This window comes from Bombina bombina, chromosome 11 (assembly GCF_027579735.1).
Source record: "Bombina bombina isolate aBomBom1 chromosome 11, aBomBom1.pri, whole genome shotgun sequence".
NCBI lineage: Eukaryota > Metazoa > Chordata > Amphibia > Anura > Bombinatoridae > Bombina > Bombina bombina.
The window spans coordinates 129,640,975-129,663,962 of record NC_069509.1 but is presented as its reverse complement, the minus strand read 5'-3'; the positions used below and the strand labels follow the sequence as shown (position 1 = coordinate 129,663,962).

The 22,988-nt window shown below is 41.4% G+C and overlaps 1 protein-coding gene across 1 annotated transcript in view; it reads left to right on the top strand.

Moving 5' to 3' along the window:
- The window catches only part of ATP6V0C (ATPase H+ transporting V0 subunit c), a 38,595-nt gene extending 15,947 nt beyond the window's left edge, over positions 1-22,648 (top strand). Inside the window, exons 2-3 of the mRNA XM_053694833.1 lie at positions 7,538-7,721; positions 21,706-22,648. Of these exons, the coding sequence (XP_053550808.1) occupies positions 7,538-7,721; positions 21,706-21,910 (389 nt within the window). The 3' untranslated portion in view covers positions 21,911-22,648. The remainder of the gene's footprint in view (positions 1-7,537; positions 7,722-21,705) is intronic.
- Positions 22,649-22,988: the final 340 nt, after the last annotated feature.

Below are 22,988 nucleotides of genomic sequence, written 5' to 3'. Positions count from 1 at the left end.
CTAATTGCAAACAACTTGAGTTGTCTGTTTTGACTCAAACTTGCAGGCCTTTTTGGTGTATGCCAGTTATCAATGTATTTTATGTGGGAATTGTTTGAAAGTTACTAGCAAGTGCAATTCGTACTAATTCTACACAGACTGTTTCTTCTGTTATGTGTGATCAGTCCACGGGTCATCATTACTTCTGGGATATAACTCCTCCCCAACAGGAAATGCAAGAGGATTCACCCAGCAGAGCTGCATATAGCTCCTCCCCTCTACGTCAGTCCCAGTCATTCTCTTGCACCCAACGACTAGATAGGATGTGTGAGAGGACTATGGTGATTATACTTAGTTTTTATGACTTCAATCAAAAGTTTGTTATTTTAAAATAGCACCGGAGCGTGTTATTACTTCTCTGACAGAGTTTGAGGAAGAATCTGTCAGAGTTTTTTACTATGATTTTAACCGGAGTAGTTAAGATCATATTGCTGTTCTCGGCCATCTGAGGGAGGTAAAGGCTTCAGATCAGGGGACAGCGGGCAGAGGAATCTGCATTGAGGTATGTAGCAGTTTTTATTTTCTGAATGGAATTGATGAGAAAATCCTGCCATACCGTTAAAATGACATGTATGTATACACTTCAGTATTCTGGGGATGGTATTTCACCGGAACTACTCTGTTAAAGGTCACTAATCCTTTTTAATAACTATTTATCATATTAAACGTTTTTGCTGGAATGTAGAATCGTTTACATTGCTGAGGTACTGTGTGAATAAATATTTGGGCATTATTTTCCACTTGGCAGTTTTTTTGATTTATTTGTGACAGTTTCGTTTCTCTTCACTGCTGTGTGGGAGAGGGAGGGGCCGTTTTTGGCGCTCTTTGCTACGCATCAAAAAATACCAGTCAGTTACTTTTATTTTTCCTGCATGATCCGGTTCATCTCTGATAGATCTCAGGGGTCTTCAAACTTCTTTGAAGGGAGGTAAATTCTCTCAGCAGAGCTGTGAGAATTCTTATAGTGACTGTGAATAAAAACGTTGCTTTGTATTTTTTATGTCAAATTTAATTATTGTTATTTTACTAATGGGAACAAACCTTTGCTAAAAGTTTTGTTGTTTTAAAGTGTGATGCTATAACTGTTTTTCAGTTCACTATTTCAACTGTCATTTAATCGTTAGTACCTCTTTGAGGCACAGTACGTTTTTTGCTAAAAAAGATTATAACCAAGTTGTAAGTTTTTTTGCTAGTGTGTTAAACATGCCTGACTCAGAGGAAGATATCTGTGTCATTTGTTCCTATGCCAAGGTGGAGCCCAATAGAAATTTATGTACTAACTGTATTGATGCTACTTTAAATAAAAGTCAATCTGTACAATGTGAACAAATTTCACCAAACAGCGAGGGGAGAGTTATGCCGACTAACTCGCCTCACGCGGCAGTACCTGCATCTCCCGCCCGGGAGGTGCGTGATATTTTGGCGCCTAGTACATCTGGGCGGCCATTACAGATAACATTACAAGATATGGCTACTGTTATGACTGAAGTTTTGTCTAAATTACCAGAACTAAGAGGCAAGCGTGATCACTCTGGGGTGAGAACAGAGTGCGCTGACAATGCTAGGGCCATGTCTGATACTGCGTCACAGCTCGCAGAGCATGAGGACGGAGAGCTTCATTCTGTGGGTGACGGTTCTGATCCAAACAGATTGGACTCAGATATTTCAAATTTTAAATTTAAATTGGAGAACCTCCGTGTATTACTAGGGGAGGTCTTAGCAGCTCTCAACGATTGTAACACCGTTGCAATACCAGAGAAACTGTGTAGGTTGGATAAATACTTTGCGGTACCGGCGAGTACTGACGTTTTTCCTATACCTAAGAGACTAACTGAAATTGTTACTAAGGAGTGGGATAGACCCGGTGTGCCGTTCTCACCCCCTCCAATATTTAGAAAGATGTTTCCAATAGACGCCACCACTCGGGACTTATGGCAAACGGTCCCCAAGGTGGAGGGAGCAGTTTCTACTTTAGCTAAGCGTACCACTATCCCGGTGGAGGATAGCTGTGCTTTCTCAGATCCAATGGATAAAAAATTAGAGGGTTACCTTAAGAAAATGTTTGTTCAACAAGGTTTTATATTACAACCCCTTGCATGTATCGCGCCGATTACGGCTGCGGCAGCATTTTGGATTGAGTCGCTTGAAGAGAACCTTAGTTCATCTACGCTAGACGACATTACGGACAGGCTTAGAGTCCTTAAACTAGCTAATTCCTTCATTTCGGAGGCCGTAGTACATTTAACCAAACTTACGGCTAAGAACTCAGGATTCGCCATACAGGCACGTAGGGCGCTGTGGCTAAAATCCTGGTCAGCTGATGTTACTTCTAAGTCCAAATTACTTAATATACCTTTCAAGGGGCAGTCTTTATTTGGGCCCGGTTTGAAAGAGATTATCGCTGACATTACAGGAGGTAAGGGCCACGCCCTACCTCAAGACAAAGCCAAAGCTAAGGCTAGACAGTCTAATTTTCGTCCCTTTCGGAACTTTAAAACAGGAGCAGCATCAACCTCCACTGCACCAAAACAGGAAGGAGCTGTTGCTCGTTACAGGCAAGGCTGGAAGCCTAACCAGTCCTGGAACAAGAGCAAGCAGGCCAGGAAACCTGCTGCTGCCCCAAAGACAGCATGAACCGAGAGCCCCCGATCCGGGACCGGATCTAGTGGGGGGCAGACTCTCTCTCTTCGCCCAGGCCTGGGCAAGAGATGTTCAGGATCCCTGGGCTCTAGAGATCATATCGCAGGGATACCTTCTAGACTTCAAATTATCTCCCCCAAGAGGGAGATTTCATCTGTCAAGGTTGTCAACAAACCAGATAAAGAAAGAAGCGTTTCTACGCTGCGTACAAGATCTGTTATTTATGGGAGTGATCCATCCGGTTCCGCGGTCGGAACAAGGACAAGGGTTCTACTCAAACCTGTTTGTGGTTCCCAAAAAAGAGGGAACTTTCAGGCCAATCTTAGATTTAAAGACTCTAAACAAATTCCTAAGAGTTCCATCGTTCAAAATGGAAACTATTCGAACAATCTTACCCATGATCCAAGAGGGTCAGTACATGACCACAGTGGATTTAAAGGATGCTTACCTTCACATACCGATCCACAAAGATCATCACCGGTATCTAAGGTTTGCCTTCTTAGACAGGCACTACCAGTTTGTAGCTCTTCCATTCGGATTGGCTACGGCTCCAAGAATCTTCACAAAGGTTCTGGGTGCCCTTCTAGCGGTACTAAGACCGCGAGGGATTTCGGTAGCTCCGTACCTAGACGACATTCTAATTCAAGCTTCAAGCTTTCAAACTGCCAAGTCTCATACAGAGTTAGTTCTGGCATTTCTAAGGTCGCATGGATGGAAAGTGAACGAAAAGAAGAGTTCTCTCTTTCCTCTCACAAGAGTTCCATTCTTGGGGACTCTTATAGATTCTGTAGAAATGAAGATTTACCTGACAGAAGACAGGTTAACAAAGCTTCAAAATGCATGCCGCGTCCTTCATTCCATTCAACACCCGTCAGTAGCTCAATGCATGGAGGTGATCGGCTTAATGGTAGCGGCAATGGACATAGTACCTTTTGCACGCCTACACCTCAGACCGCTGCAATTATGCATGCTAAGTCAGTGGAATGGGGATTACTCAGATTTGTCCCCTACTCTGAATCTGAATCAAGAGACCAGAAATTCTCTTCTATGGTGGCTTTATCGGCCACACCTGTCCAGGGGGATGCCATTCAGCAGGCCAGACTGGACAATTGTAACAACAGACGCCAGCCTACTAGGTTGGGGCGCTGTCTGGAATTCTCTGAAGGCTCAGGGACTATGGAATCAGGAGGAGAGTCTCCTTCCAATAAACATTCTGGAATTGAGAGCAGTTCTCAATGCCCTTCTGGCTTGGCCCCAGTTAACAACTCGGGGGTTCATCAGGTTTCAGTCGGACAACATCACGACTGTAGCTTACATCAACCATCAGGGAGGGACAAGAAGCTCCCTAGCAATGATGGAAGTATCAAAGATAATTCGCTGGGCAGAGTCTCACTCTTGCCACCTGTCAGCAATCCACATCCCGGGAGTGGAGAACTGGGAGGCGGATTTCTTGAGTCGCCAGACTTTTCATCCGGGGGAGTGGGAACTTCATCCGGAGGTCTTTGCCCAAATACTTCGACGTTGGGGCAAACCAGAGATAGATCTCATGGCGTCTCGCCAGAACGCCAAACTTCCTCGCTACGGGTCCAGATCCAGGGATCCGGGAGCGGTTCTGATAGATGCTTTGACAGCACCTTGGAACTTCAGGAGGGCTTATGTGTTTCCACCCTTCCCGCTGCTTCCTCGATTGATTGCCAAAATCAAACAGGAGAGAGCATCAGTAATTCTAATAGCACCTGCATGGCCACGCAGGACTTGGTATGCAGATCTAGTGGACATGTCATCCTGTCCGCCTTGGTCTCTACCTCTAAGACAGGACCTTCTGATACAGGGTCCATTCAAACATCAAAATCTAACTTCTCTGAAGCTGACTGCTTGGAAATTGAACGCTTGATTTTATCAAAACGTGGTTTTTCTGAGTCGGTTATTGATACCCTAATTCAGGCTAGGAAGCCTGTTACCAGAAGGATTTACCATAAAATATGGCGGAAATACCTATACTGGTGCGAATCCAAAGGTTACTCCTGGAGTAAGGTTAGGATCGCTAGGATACTGTCTTTTCTACAAGAAGGTTTAGAAAAGGGTTTATCAGCTAGTTCATTAAAGGGACAGATTTCAGCTCTGTCCATCTTGTTACACAGACATCTGTCAGAAAATCCAGATGTCCAGTCCTTTTGTCAGGCTTTAGCTAGGATCAAGCCTGTGTTTAAAGCTGTTGCTCCACCATGGAGTTTAAACTTAGTTCTTAACGTTTTACAGGGTGTTCCGTTTGAACCCCTTCATTCCATTGATATAAAAATGTTATCTTGGAAGGTTCTGTTTTTAATGGCTATTTCCTCGGCTCGAAGAGTCTCTGAGTTATCAGCCTTACATTGTGATTCCCCTTATCTGATTTTTCACTCAGACAAGGTAGTTCTGCGTACTAAACCTGGGTTCTTACCTAAGGTAGTCACTAACAGGAACATCAATCAAGAGATTGTTGTCCCATCCTTGTGTCCAAATCCTTCTTCAAAGAAGGAACGTCTTTTACACAATCTGGATGTAGTTCGTGCCCTCAAGTTCTACTTGCAGGCAACTAAAGATTTTCGCCAAACTTCTTCCTTGTTTGTCGTTTACTCTGGACAGAGGAGAGGTCAAAAAGCTTCTGCTACCTCTCTCTCTTTTTGGCTTCGTAGCATAATACGTTTAGCCTATGAGACTGCTGGACAGCAGCCTCCTGAAAGAATTACAGCTCACTCCACTAGAGCTGTGGCTTCCACTTGGGCCTTTAAGAATGAGGCCTCTGTTGAACAGATTTGCAAGGCTGCAACTTGGTCTTCACTTCATACTTTTTCCAAATTTTACAAATTTGACACTTTTGCTTCTTCGGAGGCTATTTTTGGGAGAAAGGTTCTTCAGGCAGTGGTTCCTTCTGTATAATGAGCCTGCCTTTCCCTCCCGTCATCCGTGTACTTTTGCTTTGGTATTGGTATCCCAGAAGTAATGATGACCCGTGGACTGATCACACATAACAGAAGAAAACATAATTTATGCTTACCTGATAAATTCCTTTCTTCTGTTGTGTGATCAGTCCACGGCCCGCCCTGTTTTAAGGCAGGTAAATATCTTTTAAATTATACTCCAGTCACCACTTCACCCTTGGTTACTCCTTTCTCGTTGATTCTTGGTCGAATGACTGGGACTGACGTAGAGGGGAGGAGCTATATGCAGCTCTGCTGGGTGAATCCTCTTGCATTTCCTGTTGGGGAGGAGTTATATCCCAGAAGTAATGATGACCCGTGGACTGATCACACAACAGAAGAAAGGAATTTATCAGGTAAGCATAAATTATGTTTTTCCCATACAATAGCTTGGTTCTTTAAACGCAACCTGTTTGCATTTCTATGAATCTTATGTTTTCCTTTGTCTAAACTGGAGCTTGAGACAGCAACTTGGTTAAGGCAGACACTGTATGACCAGATCACATGGTCAAACATGAATTTGTAAATTCTCACTCACATTATGGTGTGAATTCTGTAGTTGATTTGGCCTGCATACCTAATGCTTTTGTAATGTAATTCTTTGAGAGGTTTAGGGCTATAGAAATGTGAATTCTCCCCCCCCTTTCATTTAGGTAGCTGTGATTTTAACTTGTCTTTCTGTTCCTCGGTTATTTCAAGGCAAATGTATTGCGTAAACCACATGACTAGTGTGCAAGACTGAAACTCTCATACATAGTACTAAAGAAACGTGACTGTAGCTTCTTTCCCAGTGATCACAATCATAAATACATAATCTCCTGATTTTGTAATTGAAAAATAAAATGCATACTATTAATGAAATAAAATAGCAATATTGAATTGGGTATTAAATCACAGGTTGAACACAACAGGTCAGCTGCACAGATGTTGTGTGTTGGCATCCTGTTACACTAGTAAAATATCAATATACAGACAAACTATAGAAATGTGACTGAGTAATTTTACTGGTGCATTATTATAGTGAGCATGTGTTTACTTATTCCTTAGTATCCATTTTCTCTCCCCCCCCCCCCCCCCTCTAATTTTTTAATTGTGCAGGAAACATTTGAATCTGTTTGGTGACTTGGATATACAATATGGCAGTGGGTGTTTTTTTGTTTCATGATTATCAAATGATAGAGATCGACTCCAAGAGTGTTAAACAAGTTTATGGGTCTGTTAACACTCGGCTATTAAGTGTGGTGTGTTTGTCTCTTTTGAGATTATACTAATTATAGACTTGCTAAACTCTTCATTGTGCAAAATAGCATCGGATAAAAATGCACACAACTAAGTAAAGCTGACATGAAACAAAATGTCTGCTAGAATAGGGCTATGTAGTAGTAGTAGTCTCAATCTTGCATGACTCGGCAATTATGTCATGCAGATGCATGCGGTTACCAACCATATCCTTGTGCAGATCTTAAAAGGATATTAAAACTTTTTTTTTTTCTTTATTTTGTGATTTTTAGACTAACATTCTTTTTTCTTAAAAAAAAAAAAGAAAAAAGTTTCCAATTTACTTCTCAAATTTACTTTGTTTTTTTTTCTTTTCATTGTGATACCTAGGTAGGGGTCTGGAGCACTAGATGGCAGGGAATAGTGCTGCCATCTAGTGCTCTTGCAAATGGATAACATGCTTGCAAATTGACACGCTCCTGAGCTTTTTCCAACAAAAGGTAGCAAAAGAACAAACAAATTAATATATGTAAATTGGAAAGTTTTTAAAACTGCATGGCCTATCTGACTTGTGCAATAGAATTAAGTTTCATGGCCTAACTGTAGGCATCCACCATACTTTTACTGCTTAGTGGTATGTATCATTTCAGTTTTACATTAACTCTTCCTCCTTTCCACAGCATTGGGAGCCGCATATGGAACGGCGAAGAGTGGTACTGGTATTGCAGCCATGTCTGTCATGAGGCCTGAGCTAATCATGAAGTCCATCATTCCAGTTGTCATGGCTGGTATCATAGCTATTTACGGCCTTGTAGTGGCAGTGCTTATAGCAAACTCACTGACAGTGGATATTACATTATACAAGTAAGTTGTGTGATTATGTGCTAACTCTGCATTTCTACAGTAACTGACTGTCCTGTGCATTATGTTTAGGAAGAACACCAGCCTTTTTTGCTAACTTTGTTAATTGAAAGGCATTCTAGTATCCTTATGCTTTTAAACTGAAACGGTGGAGAGACAAAGCAAATGTTACTCATGAAGTTTGTACATGGGCATCACTTCCCACTGCCCACAAAAATCATTCACACAAGCTGTTATCCATGGTTTTTTTTGTTTTTTTGTTTTTTTTGTTTTGTTCAGCACCTGGGTAGTGCTTGCCGATTAGTGGCTAAATTTAGCGATTCTTGTCTGGAGCACTATATGGAAGCAATTTTGCAAGAACGTGATACATTTGCAAGATCACTTAAATGGCAGCACTGCTATGTAGTGCTCCAGATGCCTACCTAGCTATCTCCAACACAGAATATTATATGGGATCATTTGATAATAGAAGTAAATTGAGAATGAGTAAAAAGAGAATGTTTCATATCTTAGTAAAGTGACTTTAAAATTGCATGCTCTTTCTGAATCATAAAATAAAAAAGGTGGGCCCATTTTAAAGGGATGTGAAACACAAATTTTCTTGTGATTCAGAAAGAGCTTACCATTCAAGTTTCCAATTTACTTCTGTTTTCAAGAGAATAAAGCAAATTAGATATCTTTGTTGTAAAGCAAATCTAAATAGGCTCAGGGACTGCTGTTGGCTCACCCATGTGCATTGCTATTTCTTCAACAAAGGATACCTTAAGAATAAAGTAAATTTGGATGTTTAAAATTGTATTTATCTAAATCGTTAGAAAAATATTGGCTTAATGTCCCTTTAAACTGCCCTTTTTATTACGGTTATTATAGTAATATTTCTCTTAAGTGTATCCAGTCCACGGATCATCCATTACTTGTGGAATATTCTCCTTCCCAACAGGAAGTTGCAAGAGGATCACCCACAGCAGAGCTGCTATATAGCTCCTCCCCTCACTGCCATATCCAGTCATTCTCTTGCAACTCTCTTACAAAGATGGACGTAGTAAGAGGAGAGTGTATTATAGTTAGTTTTTAACTTCAATCAAAAGTTTATTTTTAAATGGTACAGAGTGTACTGTTCTCTCACAGGCAGCATTAGAAGAAGAATCTGCCTGTGATTTCTATGATCTTAGCAGAAGTAACTAAGATCCATTGCCGTTCTCATATATTCTGAGGTAACTTCAGAGGGGGAATGGCGTGCAGGTTTTCATGCAATAATGTATGTGCAGTTAACATATTTCTAGGGATGGAATTTGCTAGAAAAATGCTGCTGATAACGGATTAATGTAAATTAAGCCTAAATGCAGTGATTTAATAGCGACTGGTATCGGGCTTATTAACAGATACATACTCTTATGAAAGTGTAATATAAAACGTTTGCTGGCATGTTAATCGTTTTTATATATGTTTGGTGACAAAATTTATTGGGGCCTAGTTTTTTCTCCACATGGCTGGCTTGATTTTTGCCTAGAAACAGTTTCCTGAGGCTTTCCACTGTTGTAATATGAGTGGGAGGGGCCTATTTTAGCGCTTTTCTGCGCAGCTAAAATTACAGACTGAGACACTCGGCTTCCTTCTGCATGATACAGGACATCTCTGAAGGGCTCAAAAGGCTTCAAAAGTCGTGTTTGAGGAGGGTAACAACCACAGTAGACCTGTGGCAGTTGTTGTGACTTTTAAAAACGTTTTTGTCATTTATTCCGTTTTTGGTATTAAGGGGTTAATCATCCATTTGCAAGTGGGTGCAATGCTCTGCTAACTTGTTACATACACTGTAAAAATTTTGTTAGTGTAACTGCCTTTTTTCATTGTTTCAAATTTTGTCAATTTGTTTCTCTTAAAGGCACAGTAACGTTTTTTTATATTGCTTAACTTGGTTTAAAGTGTTTTCCAAGCTTGCTAGTCTCATTGCTAGTCTGTACAAACATGTCTGACACAGAGGAAACTACTTGTTCATTATGTTTAAAAGCCATGGTGGAGCCCCATAGGGGAATGTGTACTAAATTTATTGATTTCACCTTAAACAGTAAAGATCAGTCTTTATCTATAAAAGAATTGTCACCAGAGGGGTCTGTCGAGGGGGAAGTTATGCCGACTAACTCTCCCCACGTGTCGGACCCTTCGCCTCAAGCTCAAGGGACGCACGCTAATATGGCGCCAAGTACATCAGGGACGCCCATAGCGATTACTTTGCAGGACATGGCTGCAGTCATGAATAATACCCTGTCACAGGTATTAGCCAGATTGCCTGAATTGAGAGGCAAACGCGATAGCTCTGGGGCTAGACGAGATACAGAGCGTGTAGATGCTGTAAGAGCCATGTCTGATACTGCATCACAATATGCAGAACCTGAGGACGGAGAGCTTAAGTCTGTGGGTGACGTCTCTGAATCGGGGAGACCTGACTCAGAGATTTCGAATTTTAAATTTATGTTTAACTTATTTTTATTGATTTTATAAACAAAAGACAAGAAATCGATCAATGAAATTGAATACAACATAGGTCTTGATAAATTGACGACAACAACAAGAGAAATGGGTTGGTCAGTGCAGATGACATCACCTCGCTACAATATCTAGAGTTCTAGGGTGTTCAAAGCTTCAATATGTGTCTATTAGTATTTATTTAGAACTAACTCATAACATTCTATATATTCCCATCTGCCCTGCTTCTCCCACCTGTTCCTCCCAGCCGGTCATCCTTGTCGGGGCCGCCTGGGGAATCAAATCTCCTCTTGGCCCCTGAGAATAGCATTTTGTTGATAAGACCAGACCACCTTGAGAGGACAAGACATTGAGACCAAATAATTATGTTTTCTTGTATCAACAAAAAGAATAAGAAATAGGATAAGAAAATAGATAAAGAAATAGAAATTGAATAAGGGCGAAAGAATTAGAGTGTACTTGTATCCGGTATCCTTAGTTATAAACCCAATTAGGTATTTCAAAATTATATTGGGCAAGTACACATAGAATAAAGTGTAGAATAGAGAGCAAGGTAGGGTAAGACAGGGTAGGTTAGATTAAGCCACCTGGGCCCCCCCCGACCAATGAAGTTACTATGTTCTTTGTTTCTGTAAGACAATTATATAGCTAAGTTCCTGTTTAAAGACCAGTAAAACCAGACTTTCTCAAATTGTGCTTGTGTATCTAGGATGTGATGCTGATTCATACATTCGATGGGTTAGTGAAATTTTATTCTTAACTTCCTCCCATGGAGGAGCGTTCGTTTTCCAGTATTTTGCAATACTCATTCTAGTCACCGTACAGGTGATCTTAATTAAAGTGTTTGTTGAATCTGGGTAGGGGCACATGGAGAAGGGCTTGCGCTGGACTAAGTTGGATCCTCTCCTCCAGGATCACGCCCAGGAGGGAGGATAGATGGACCCATATGGGCTGGATTATATTGCAGTCCCACCACATATGGCGGTATGATCCGATTTCCCCACATCCTCTGTAACAGAGTCTATTGTTGGAGAGAGACATGTGTTGAGTTCTAATCGGGGTTAAGTACCATCTATTCATAGTTTTTATAGTGTTTTCCCGTAGATTCGCATGTTTGTTTATGTCTAAGTCGGTTTCCCATGCGTTGATTAATGTGGAGTTATTTAGTGCTTGAATCTCTAGGTACAGTCTAGAGATCATCTTTTTGGGTCTTTGTGTTGATCTTAGTAGGATTTCTGTGGTTGTAAGAATGTTGGGTCTATGATTTCATATAATGTTGAATAGCTGAGTTAACCTGAAGATACTGAAACCATAAAAGTTTCATTGGAGCCAGTTGTTCTTGAATTTGTGTGAATGTTTTAGATTTACTCCCTACTAACCAGTCTGCCACCCTACTGACTTCACTAGAAAGGAGATATCTGAGTGGAAGCCTAATTGTTTGGGAAGGTAAAATCTTCTTTTTTGTTAGTAGAGACCATAGGTGTTTAGTATGATCCAGTATGTGTTGGTGGTATCTATTGAGAGTGTGCCCTGGGTGGTTTTTGTTCCATAATATGTCTGTATGAGTGGATCCCCCTAGGTCGGCCTCCAGTTTGGTCCATAGGACCAATTTCTCTCTTATTCCTAGGAGTACTGTTTGTGCTAGTCTTGATGCTCTATAATATTCTAATAGGTTGGGGGCTCCTATGCCTCCTAGTGTCCTATGTTTTGTTATTAATGAAGTTGGAATCCTGGCTGATTTCTTCCCTCTAATGTATGCGATTAGTTCCGCTTGTAGCTTTTTTTAAATCTGATGTCGGAACCTCTATGGGAAGTGTCCTAAAAAGATATAGAATGCGGGGTAGTACAGTCATCTTTACAGTCGCTAGTCTGCCCATCCACGAGAAATTATGTTTTCCATTTATTCAGATCTTTTTTTGTATTTTTATATAGGATTTCATAATTATGTTTGTATAATTGTTTGATCTGGGGGGTCAGATGGATCCCTAAATATTTAAGGGCATGTGTGGTCCAGGTCAGGTCAAAGTTGGATTCTATTAGTTTTTTGGTGTGTTGTGGGAGACCCAACGAAAGAGCTTCACATTTATCAAGATTAACTTTATACCCTGAAATCTGTGAGAACTCCTCTAGGGTTTTATATAAATTGGGTAGGGAGATAAGGGGTTTAGTTAGTGTAAGTAGGATGTCGTCTGCGAAAAGTGTCAATTTATATTCTTGGTCTCTAATCTTTACTCCTGAGATGTCAATTGTCTAATTTTGGCTGCCAAGGGCTCTATACAAATAGCGAAAATAAGGGGAGAAAGGGGACACCCTTGTCGTGTGCCATTTAATATGGGGAATGAGTTAGATTTGTTACCGGATATCGATACCTGTGCAGAGGGGGATGAGTATATCATATTTAATGCTTTGATAAATGCACCTCCAAAGCCCATTCGGAGTAATACTGCTCTCATATAATCCCAGTCTATTCTGTCGAATGCCTTCTCCGCATCTAATGAAAGGAGCAGAGAAGGCACTCTATTCACTCCCACATAATCTATAATGTCCAAAAGCCTACGTACGTTGTCGGGGGCCTCCCTATCTTTGACAAATCCCACCTGGTCTAGATGGATTTATTTTGGTAAAATGACTTTCAACCGATTAGCCAGGATTTTAGTAAGGATCTTTAGATCCTGATTAATCAGTGAAATAGGCCTGTAACTATAACAGAGTTTGTGATTTTTCCCAGGTTTCGGTATTACCACTATTCTGGCTCGCAAAAGGTCGTCTGGGATAGTATGGCCTTCTAGTATATAATTACAAAAGTCAGTGAGGTACCAATAATTCCTTAAAAGTTTTGTAGTATTCACTGGCGAAGCCGTCTGGCCCTGCTGCCTTCCCTGACTTAAGATCTTTAATGACGCCTAGGACTTCCTCCTTAGTCACCGGGGTGTTTAAGTTATTGAATTCTTCCGAGAGGGAAGTTAATTCTGTTTCCTCTAAGAATCTCGTGGTCTGAGAGGCCACCGACTGTGTATGTGATACTTTGTTCCCATCATAAAGTTTCCCATAGAAGTCCGCAAAGGCTTCTACTATGTGTTGGGGGTGAGACACAGAATTGCCGGATGGGAGCAATATGGACATGATTGAAGATGCCTTACACCTTTCTCTTTATGAGCTAAAAACTTATCCGGCTTATTGCCATATATATAGTATTGTGTATTAAGTTTCTGAATTGCTCTAGTTGAATGTTCCTTTAGAAGATTAGCTAGGTGGGATCTTTTTGTTTCTAAGGAGGACAGAATGTCCCTACTCTGAGTGAGTCTGTGTCTGGTCTCCAAATCTTTAATCTCATTGTGGAGTTGCGAGAGTAGTGTTCTATGGTTTCTATTTCTTATTGTCTTTTCTCGAATGAGAAGGCCTCTGAGGTATACTTTGTGTGCCGCCCAGGGGGAAATAGGGTTAGTTGTGGAGTCTTTATTTAAGTCCCAGAATTCTTTTAGTGATTTGCTCAGTTTTTCTTTAAATAAGGGGTCCTTTAACTGTATGGGGTCATATGTCCATGTCCGGGTTCTGCCAGTATCAACAAGTCCGTCAAGGTGCAACATCAGTATAGAATGGTCGGACCATACGCATGGGTGGATTGTCGACTTATTGTAGAGAGGTTGTAAAATTTGGCTAGTGTAGATGTAATCTATTCTGGTGTATTGTTTGTGCGCTGAGGAGTAGAATGTTACATCTGATGTTCGTCCGTACAACGTGGACCAGGAGTCTAATAGTGCATGTGAGGTCATGTGGTCTTGTATTACATTGACTAGTCTGTTATGTCTGAGCTGTTTAGGTGATAATTTAGCGTCTGTATCTATATGTTTGGTCATAGTAATATTAAAGTCTCCTGCTAATATTATTTTTGTGCTGAGACCAGTTAGTGATCAGGTTGGATATACTCTGAAAGAAGACATGCTGATTATCATTGGGGGCATAAACATTGCATAGGATGACCTCTGATTCTTGTAAACGCCCTTTAACTATAATATACCTCCCTTCTTTGTCTGTTATAGTGGATTCGTGTTCAAATGATAAGTCAGAGTGGATCAGGATTGAGACTCCTCTTTTTTTGGAATCTGTGGTTGCATGATAGTGTTGGGTGAAATGCTTAGCCCAATATTTTGGGATGATATTTTGAGTGAAATGTGTTTCCTGGAGGAATATGAGGTTAGCTCCTAGATGTAGGTATTGGGACATAGCAGTACGTCTTTTTACATTAGTGTTTAACCCTCTTACATTGTGTGAAATGAGGTGTATTTGAGGGATCATCTCTGTGTTGTGTTAAGTTTTTGTGACGACATATGTTCAGATAAAAATTTCTGCAATACATACATACATATCTGGTGTGATCACATAATCGGAATGCCGTACAGGAATTCTTTTACCTAATGCGGGGAGGAGAGCAGCCCAGATGCCCTTAGAGAGAAGAAGAGAAAAGAGTAAATTCAGAGAATAAAAAAGAAAACAATAAAACAAACATAACAGTAACTGTAACCCAATCCGTGGGTCAATATACAATACATAACTAAACATTCCTAGCCTGAATCTAAAGCTGCTAATATGTTAAGATACATATATTTTAAAAAGTCAGCAGTGGATGAGCTTGTTAAAGTTTGAGTGGTAACATTCAAGCTTCAAATCCAACCTCTCTATATCAGATCCTGGCTTCAGTTATAGGAGTTCTTATGAGGGCCTTTACTGGGAACCCTCAGGGAAGGGAGTCTTGGTATAAAACCTGTCACCAGGGTGTGCAGGATTCTGAGAGTTTCAGTAAGGACCAGCACCAGGCCCTCACTGTTTTGAGGGGGATCTCGCCCAGAGTAGTAGGCGGTATGAAGTGGAAGATGGATAGTGTAGATGAGAGGTTCTCGGGCCTGTGTTATTTCTTGGGACCCTTCCGGTTAACCTTTGTCCATTTGGAGTGCCCGATTTGGATATTTTGTTTTGGTGGTTGATCTTCTGTGGGTATGAGGGGAGCTTCCAGTCCCAGTAGCTTACATGTTGAAGTGATCTCTTCGCTGTCACGGACCGTGAAGGTTTTGTTGTCTTTGAGTACGTGCAGGGCGAAGGGAAAACCCCATTTGTATTTGACTTGGTGCTTTCTGAGGAGGGTGGTCAGTGGGCGCAGAGAGCTTCTTCTCTGAAGTGTACGGAGGCTGAGATCCTGAAAAAATTGAATAACGGTACCTTGGAACTTATATGTAGGTTTATTTCTTGATGCCTGGAGTATTTTTTCTTTGTCTTGAAAGAATGAGAATTTAATAATAACGTCTCTGGGAGGTGCATCACCTTTCGGTTTTGCACGTAAGGCTCTGTGAGCTCGTTCTATGTCATATTCTGAATCTTCCGAGTCACCTGTAATACTATGGAATAATTGCTGTAGATATGTATGCAGTTCTGAATTAGGTATGGATTCTGGGACTCCTTTTAGTCTGATATTGTTCCTGCGAGAGCTATTTTCTAGATCGTCTACCTTATCTTGCAGCTCTGTGATAGATTGTTGTTGTGTTTGGATAATGTGAGAGGATGATGCTAGTTCTTCTGAGATCATGTCTCTAGTTTCCTCAAGTGCGTCGAGTCTCCCGCCTAGTTCAGCGATGTCTGAACGTATGTCAGACTAGAAGTGACAGCATTGTGCATAGTCAATTTTATTCCATAATTTTTCAAAATTATTTGTAAAATCTTGCTTGGAGATCAGGTCTTTTAGGTCAGCTTTAGTTACAGGTGTTTTGTGAGCACCTGGGTCTTGAGGGCTAGATTCAGTATCTGAGTTCCCTTCTGCCTCCATTGTTGCTCTGGATTTTTACTGTCTAGAGGGTTTAAAGAAGGTACTCACTGCAGTGGGTTTGCTCAGCTTTTCTCCCTTGGATGGTTTTCTTGCTGACATACTAGCCAAGTAGAAATTGTAAATAAGTAACCAGATGTCTAATGGTTAACTTTCCAGATAGTACATAGGGATAAATTAAGGTGCGATTCTGTTTAGCATCAATAAGTTCACAAAGCAAGCAAATTTAAGAATACCAAGGCCACAACCTATATATAGCCTGTAATTACAAAGCAATTTATAGCATTTGTTTCAGCTCTTCTCTGTCTATATCCTTCTGTTATGCGGGTAACAAAAGGGAGTGGAGGGGATGCTGTTAATCTGTAGGGATGCAACTTTTCAATAGACCCGAGTATGTAGAGATATACTGACCCCTTGAGAGATTAAAGTCCTGCACCTTCTATATTACTGTGTGTCCCTCTTTACATTGGGCTTTTTTTAAGGCATCTGTAGTGTTCCTGCACGTTTCTCAGATTATTATAATGCCATGCGTTAAGGCAGATCCTCTCTGTACATGCCACTTCACCCCCCCAGCTTAGTGGGCAAATCTTTTAACGTGCTTAAATGCTATTTTTCTTCATTAGTAGGAAATGAGCAACTGCGTGTATAACGATATTGGTCAAAGTTCTGTCCCTCTGTGCTCCATTGCAGATTAGCTCGTGTAGTTGTGCCCCTTTGGAGTATGTTTAGGGTTTCTAATGTGTTTGGTTTACGGGCTCTGTATCTATTGCATTGTGTGACCGCTACCGCGGCTTACCTTGTGGGTCTTATGTGATCGGAGTAAAACAGATCGCCACCTACTATGATCCGGAGTACTTTCGGATGATTCCACCTCTCTGTAGTTGATTGCCCCTTACTTCTGTTTTACAGTCCGGGTCCGGGTTCTGTGTGTTTCTCCGTTATAGGGTTTGTGTCCCTGCTGAGGGTCTCTTCCGGTCTGTGCATCCCGGCTTTTCGGCGTGAAAATCAGTCTCGGCCAGTAAAAGTAAATTATATCTTTGTGCTGGTTGAAAGAAAGCTCCTTTCCTTAGTTTCTGAGTCACCTCATCTCTATGTGCTGGATAGTTGTTTTATAGCGGTTCCTCTTAGTTTTTCGCCGACTTTTTATTTGCTGCAGCAGAGAGCTTAGAGAATATGCTGCCATCTCCAAGCTGTCAGGCTCCCTCGAATTTTAAATTTAAGCTTTAGAACCTCCGTGTATTGCTTGGGGAGGTATTAGCTGCTCTGAATGACTGTGACACAATTGCAGTGCCAGAGAAATTGTGTAGGCTGGATAAATACTATGCAGTGCCGGTGAGTACTGATGTTTTTCCAATACCTAAAAGGCTTACAGAAATTATTAGTAAGGAGTGGGATAGACCTGGTGTGCCCTTTTCCCCACCTCCTATATTTAGAAAAATGTTTCCAATAAATGCCACTACACGGGACTTATGGCAGACAGTCCCTAAGGTGGAGGGAGCAGTTTCTACTTTAGCTAAGCGTACCACTATCCCGGTTGAGGACAGTTGTGCTTTTTCAGATCCAATGGATAAAAAATTAGAGGGTTACCTTAAGAAAATGTTTATTCAACAAGGTTTTATTTTACAGCCCCTTGCATGCATTGCGCCTGTCACTGCTGCGGCGGCGTTCTGGTTTGAGGCCCTGGAAGAGGCCATCCATACAGCTCCATTGACTGAAATTATTGACAAGCTTAGAACACTTAAGCTAGCTAACTCATTTGTTTCTGATGCCATTGTTCATTTGACTAAACTAACGGCTAAGAATTCCGGATTCGCCATCCAGGCGCGTAGGGCACTATGGCTTAAATCCTGGTCAGCTGACGTGACTTTAAAGTCTAAATTACTCAACATTCCTTTTCAAGGGGCAGACCTTATTCGGGCCTGGTTTGAAAGAAATTATTGCTGACATTACTGGAGGTAAGGGTCATACCCTTCCTCAGGACAGGGCCAAATCAAGGGCCAAACAGTCTAATTTTCGTGCCTTTCGAAATTTCAAGGCAGGTGCAGCATCAACTCCCTCTGCTTCAAAACAAGAGGGAACTTTTGCTCAATCCAAGCAGGCCTGGAAACCTAACCAGTCCTGGAACAAGGGCAAGCAGGCCAGAAAGCCTGCTGCTGCTTCCAAGACAGCATGAAGGAGCGGCCCCCTATCAGATAACGGATCTAGTAGGGGGCAGACTCTCTCTCTTCGCCCAGGCGTCGGCAAGAGATGTTCAGGATCCCTGGGCGTTGGAGATCATATCTCAGGGATATCTTCTGGACTTCAAGGCTTCTCCTCCACAAGGGAGATTTCACCTTTCAAGATTATCTGCAAACCAGATAAAGAAAGAGGCATTCCTAAACAAATTCCTCAGAATTCCATCATTCAACATGGAAACTATTCGAACCATTTTACCCATGATCCAAGAGGGTCAGTACATGACCACAGTGGACTTAAAGGATGCTTACCTTCACATTCCGATTCACAAGAATCATCATCAGTTCCTGAGGTTTGCCTTTCTAGAGGTGGCTCCTTACCTAGACGACATCCTGATACAGGCGTCAAGCTTTCAAATTGCCAAGTCTCATACAGAGATAGTTCTGGCATTTCTGAGGTCGCATGGGTGGACAGTGAACGAAGAAAAGAGTTCTCTATCTCCTCTCACAAGGGTTTCCTTCCTAGGGACTCTGTCAGGTAAATTTTCATTTCTATAGAATCTATTAGAGTCCAGGTTATCAAAACTTCTAAATACTTGCCGTGTTCTTCACTCCATTCCGTGCCCCACGGTGGCTCAGTGGAAGTAATCGGCTTAATGGTAGCGGCGATGGAAATAGTGCCATTTGCGTGCCTGCATCTCAGACCGCTGCAATTATGCATGCTCAGTCAGTGGAATGGGGATTACAGATTTGTCCCCTCTACTAAATCTGGATCAGGAAACCAGAGATTCTCTTCTCTGGTGGTTATCTCGGGTCCATCTGTCCAAGGGTATGACCTTTCGCAGGCCAGATTGGACCATTGTAACAGATGCCAGCCTTCTAGGTTGGGGTGCAGTCTGGAACACCCTGAAGGCTCAGGGTTCATGGACTCAGGAGGAGAAACTCCTCCCAATAAATATTCTGGAGTTAAGAGCAATATTCAATGCTCTTCTAGCTTGGCCTCAGTTAGCAACACTGAGGTTCATCAGATTTCAGTCGGACAACATCACGACTGTGGCTTACATCAACCATCAAGGGGGAACCAGGAGTTCCCTAGCGATGTCAGAAGTCTCCAAGATAATTCACTGGGCAGAGACTCACTCTTGCCACCTGTCAGCGATCCATATCCCAGGGGTAGAGAACTGGGAGGCGGATTTTGTAAGTCAGACATTTCATCCGGGGGAGTGGGAACTCCATCCGAAGGTGTTTGCTCAATTGGTTATCCGTTGGGGCAAACCAGAACTGGATCTCATGGCGTCTCGCCAGAACACCAAGCTTCCTTGTTACGGATCCAGGTCCAGGGACCCAGAAGCGGCACTGATAGATGCTCTAGCAGCGCCTTGGTTCTTGAACCTGGCTTATGTGTTTCCACCGTTTCCTCTGCTCCCTCGTCTGATTGCCAAAATCAAACAAGAGAGAGCATCGGTGATATTGATGGCGCCTGCGTGGCCACTCAGGACCTGGTATGCAGACCTAGTGGACATGTCGTCCTTTCCACCATGGACTCTGCCTCTGAGACAGGACCTTCTAATACAACGTCCTTTCAATCATCCGAATCTACTTTCTCTGAGACTGACTGCATGGAGATTGATCGCTTGATCCTATCAAAGCGTGGCTTCTCAGTCAGTAATTGATACCTTTTAATACAGGCACGAAAGCCTGTCACCAGGAATTTACCACAAGATATGGCGTAAATATCTTCATTGGTGTGAATCCAAGAATTACTCATGGAGTAGGGTTAGGATTCCTAGGATATTGTCCTTCCTCCAAGAGGGTTTGGACAAAGGATTATCAGCTAGTTCTTTAAAGGGACAGATTTCTGCTCTGTCTATTCTTTTACACAAGCGTCTGGCAGAAGTTCCAGACGTTCAGGCATTTTGTCAGGCTTTAGTTAGAATTAAGCCTGTGTTTAAACATGTTGCTCCTCCATGGAGCTTAAACTTGGTTCTTAAAGTTCTTCAAGGGGTTCCATTTGAACCCCTTCATTTTATTGATCTCAAACTTCTATCATGGAAAGTTCTTTTTCTAATGTTTATTTCCTCGTCTCGGAGTTATCTGCCTTACATTGTGATTCTCCTTATCTGATCTTTCATTCAGATAAAGTAGTCCTGCGTACAAAACCTGGGTTTTTACCTAAGGTGGGTTCTAACAAGAATATCAATCAAGAGATTGTTGTTCCATCATTGTCCTAATCCTTCTTCAAAGAAGGGAACGTCTTTTGCATAATCTAGACTTAGTCCGTGCCTTGAAGTTTTACTTACAGGCTACTAAAGATTTTCGTCAAACATCTAACCTGTTTGTTGTTTACTCTGGACAGAGGAGAGGTCAAAAGGCCTCGGCAACCTCTTTCTTTTTGGCTTCGGACTATAATCCGTTTAGCCTATGAGACTGCTGGACAGCAGCCCCCTGAAAGGATTACAGCTCATTCTACTAGAGCTGTGGCTTCCACCTGGGCCTTTAAAAATGAGGCTTCTGTTGAACAGATTTGCAAAGCTGCGACTTGGTCTTCGCTTCATACTTTTTCCAAATTTTACAAATTTGATACTTTTGCTTCTTTGGAGGCTGTTTTTGGGAGAGGTTCTACAGGCAGTGGTTCCTTCCATTTAAGTTCCTGCCTTGTCCCTCCCATCATCCATGTACTTTAGCTTTGGTATTGGTATCCCACAAGTAATGGATGATCCGTGGACTGGATACACTTAACAAGAGAACATAATTTATGCTTACCTGATAAATTTATTTCTCTTGTAGTGTATCCAGTCCACGGCCCGCCCTGTCCTTTGAAGTTTAATTAAAATTTAGACCTGCCTTAAGTCACCACTGCACCCTATGGTTTCTCCTTTATCGGCTTGTTTCGGTCGAATGACTGGATATGGCAGTGAGGGGAGGAGCTATATAGCAGCTCTGCTGTGAGTGATCCTCTTGCAACTTCCTGTTTTAGAAGAATATCCCTCAAGTAATGGATGATCCGTGGACTGGATACACTACAAGAGAAGTAAATTTATCAGGTAAGCATAAATTATGTTTTACTGGCAGCAGTTCTGCCACCAACTTTGAGTGACAGAACTTGCAAGATAGGACTTAACTAAATGGATGATCTCATGGGGGCACTTTAAAATATATGCCTACATCCATTTTAAATGTCAAAGGGTAAATACAATTTTAAATAAAAATATACAATTTAAATAACAATTATACTTTTTTGATGACTGAGTCGCTTTAAAGACTGCATAAAATGGTGGCAATGACTTGGCATCCAATGATTTAAAACATGGTCTGTCTTCATATACATGAAGGTTTGAACTTGGTAGTGAAGATGCTGGTAGGATATGGTCTTGTAAGGGTTTTATGTTTTGTTTTTTTTTTAAGCTAAGTTGTATTCCTAAGATGCTGAGACAGACACTTATTGATTTTAAGTAAAATGTTGAAGGTTCGGCGACCCTTGCACAACTTGTTCTTACAATTCTTTTATTTCTTGCAGGAGCTTCCTACAGCTGGGTGCTGGCTTGAGTGTAGGTCTGAGTGGACTGGCTGCTGGCTTTGCTATTGGCATTGTTGGAGATGCTGGTGTTCGGGGTACAGCACAACAGCCCAGGCTATTTGTCGGCATGATCCTGATCCTCATTTTTGCTGAAGTCTTGGGGCTGTACGGGCTGATTGTGGCTCTTATCTTGTCCACAAAATAAAAAATCTTCCCTTCCTAACTCTGGAAATCACCACTTACAAATGGTTTTATCTCATGTGTACAGTCATCCTCCACCCACCTGATTCAGTAGTTTCTTCCCTCCTGTAACTGCGCAAGTGTAAGTGACTGTGTGTAACCTTTTAGCTATATCCATCAGTTGGACTTCAGGGCATCAACGTCCTGACACGAGGGTTGTGGGCAGAAATCCAGCATCCACAATCTCCTTACTCCCTTCTGCGTGCAGTGTTTTCCTGTTCCATTTCCCAAGCTTTCCTATGAAGAACCTTGTATAAATATGAAATAGAATTGTAATTTTGCCCCTTTTCACATTTTATTTATAAAAAATTCCATTGTCAATACTTAAATGGCCACATTTCTTTCCCTTCTCTGTAACCTATCCCATATTTGCCCTTTGCTACGCTTCTATATTATATATATTTAATCTTTAGCTGTATATCTGTGTGGGGGTTTCCTTGTAAGTGCTGAGAATTCCCTGGATGTAATAATTTGATTCAAGATTGTTGTACTGTTCTGATGTTGGAGTGAGGTCTCAATTTTTTTGTTTTATAGTTTGTTTTTTTTCTTTTTTTGTTTTAATACAAGGAGAAAAAATAAATTTATTCCCGTCCGTGTTAACTGGTGACCAGAACACAATTTTAAAAACCATGACCAGTATGGAAAAGGTGTTCCCTGTGCTGGGTTTCAGTTGCACATTTCCAAATAAAACATCTCCAATAAATTGCTGTTAGATGTTTCTATATTTTATTTCAGCTGCTACCTGTACACTTAATTCTTACAAGTATATGGCAGAATTTGTACAATTTACTTTAGATCTTTTGAACCAGAAACACAGTATCATACAACAGTGATAATATACTTCTATTCTCCCTCCTCCCTGCCACAATCTCAATTTTTAAACCTGTTATAGTTTCAAAATATTAAATGTACTGTACTTTTTGCATAAAAAAATATCTTGCATCTGAAAGTGTTTATGGCACTAATTCTGCAGATAAAAGGTTGAAAGAAATAGTTAACTATCTAAACAGTTTCACAGTGGCATGGATGGTACACTGTACCTG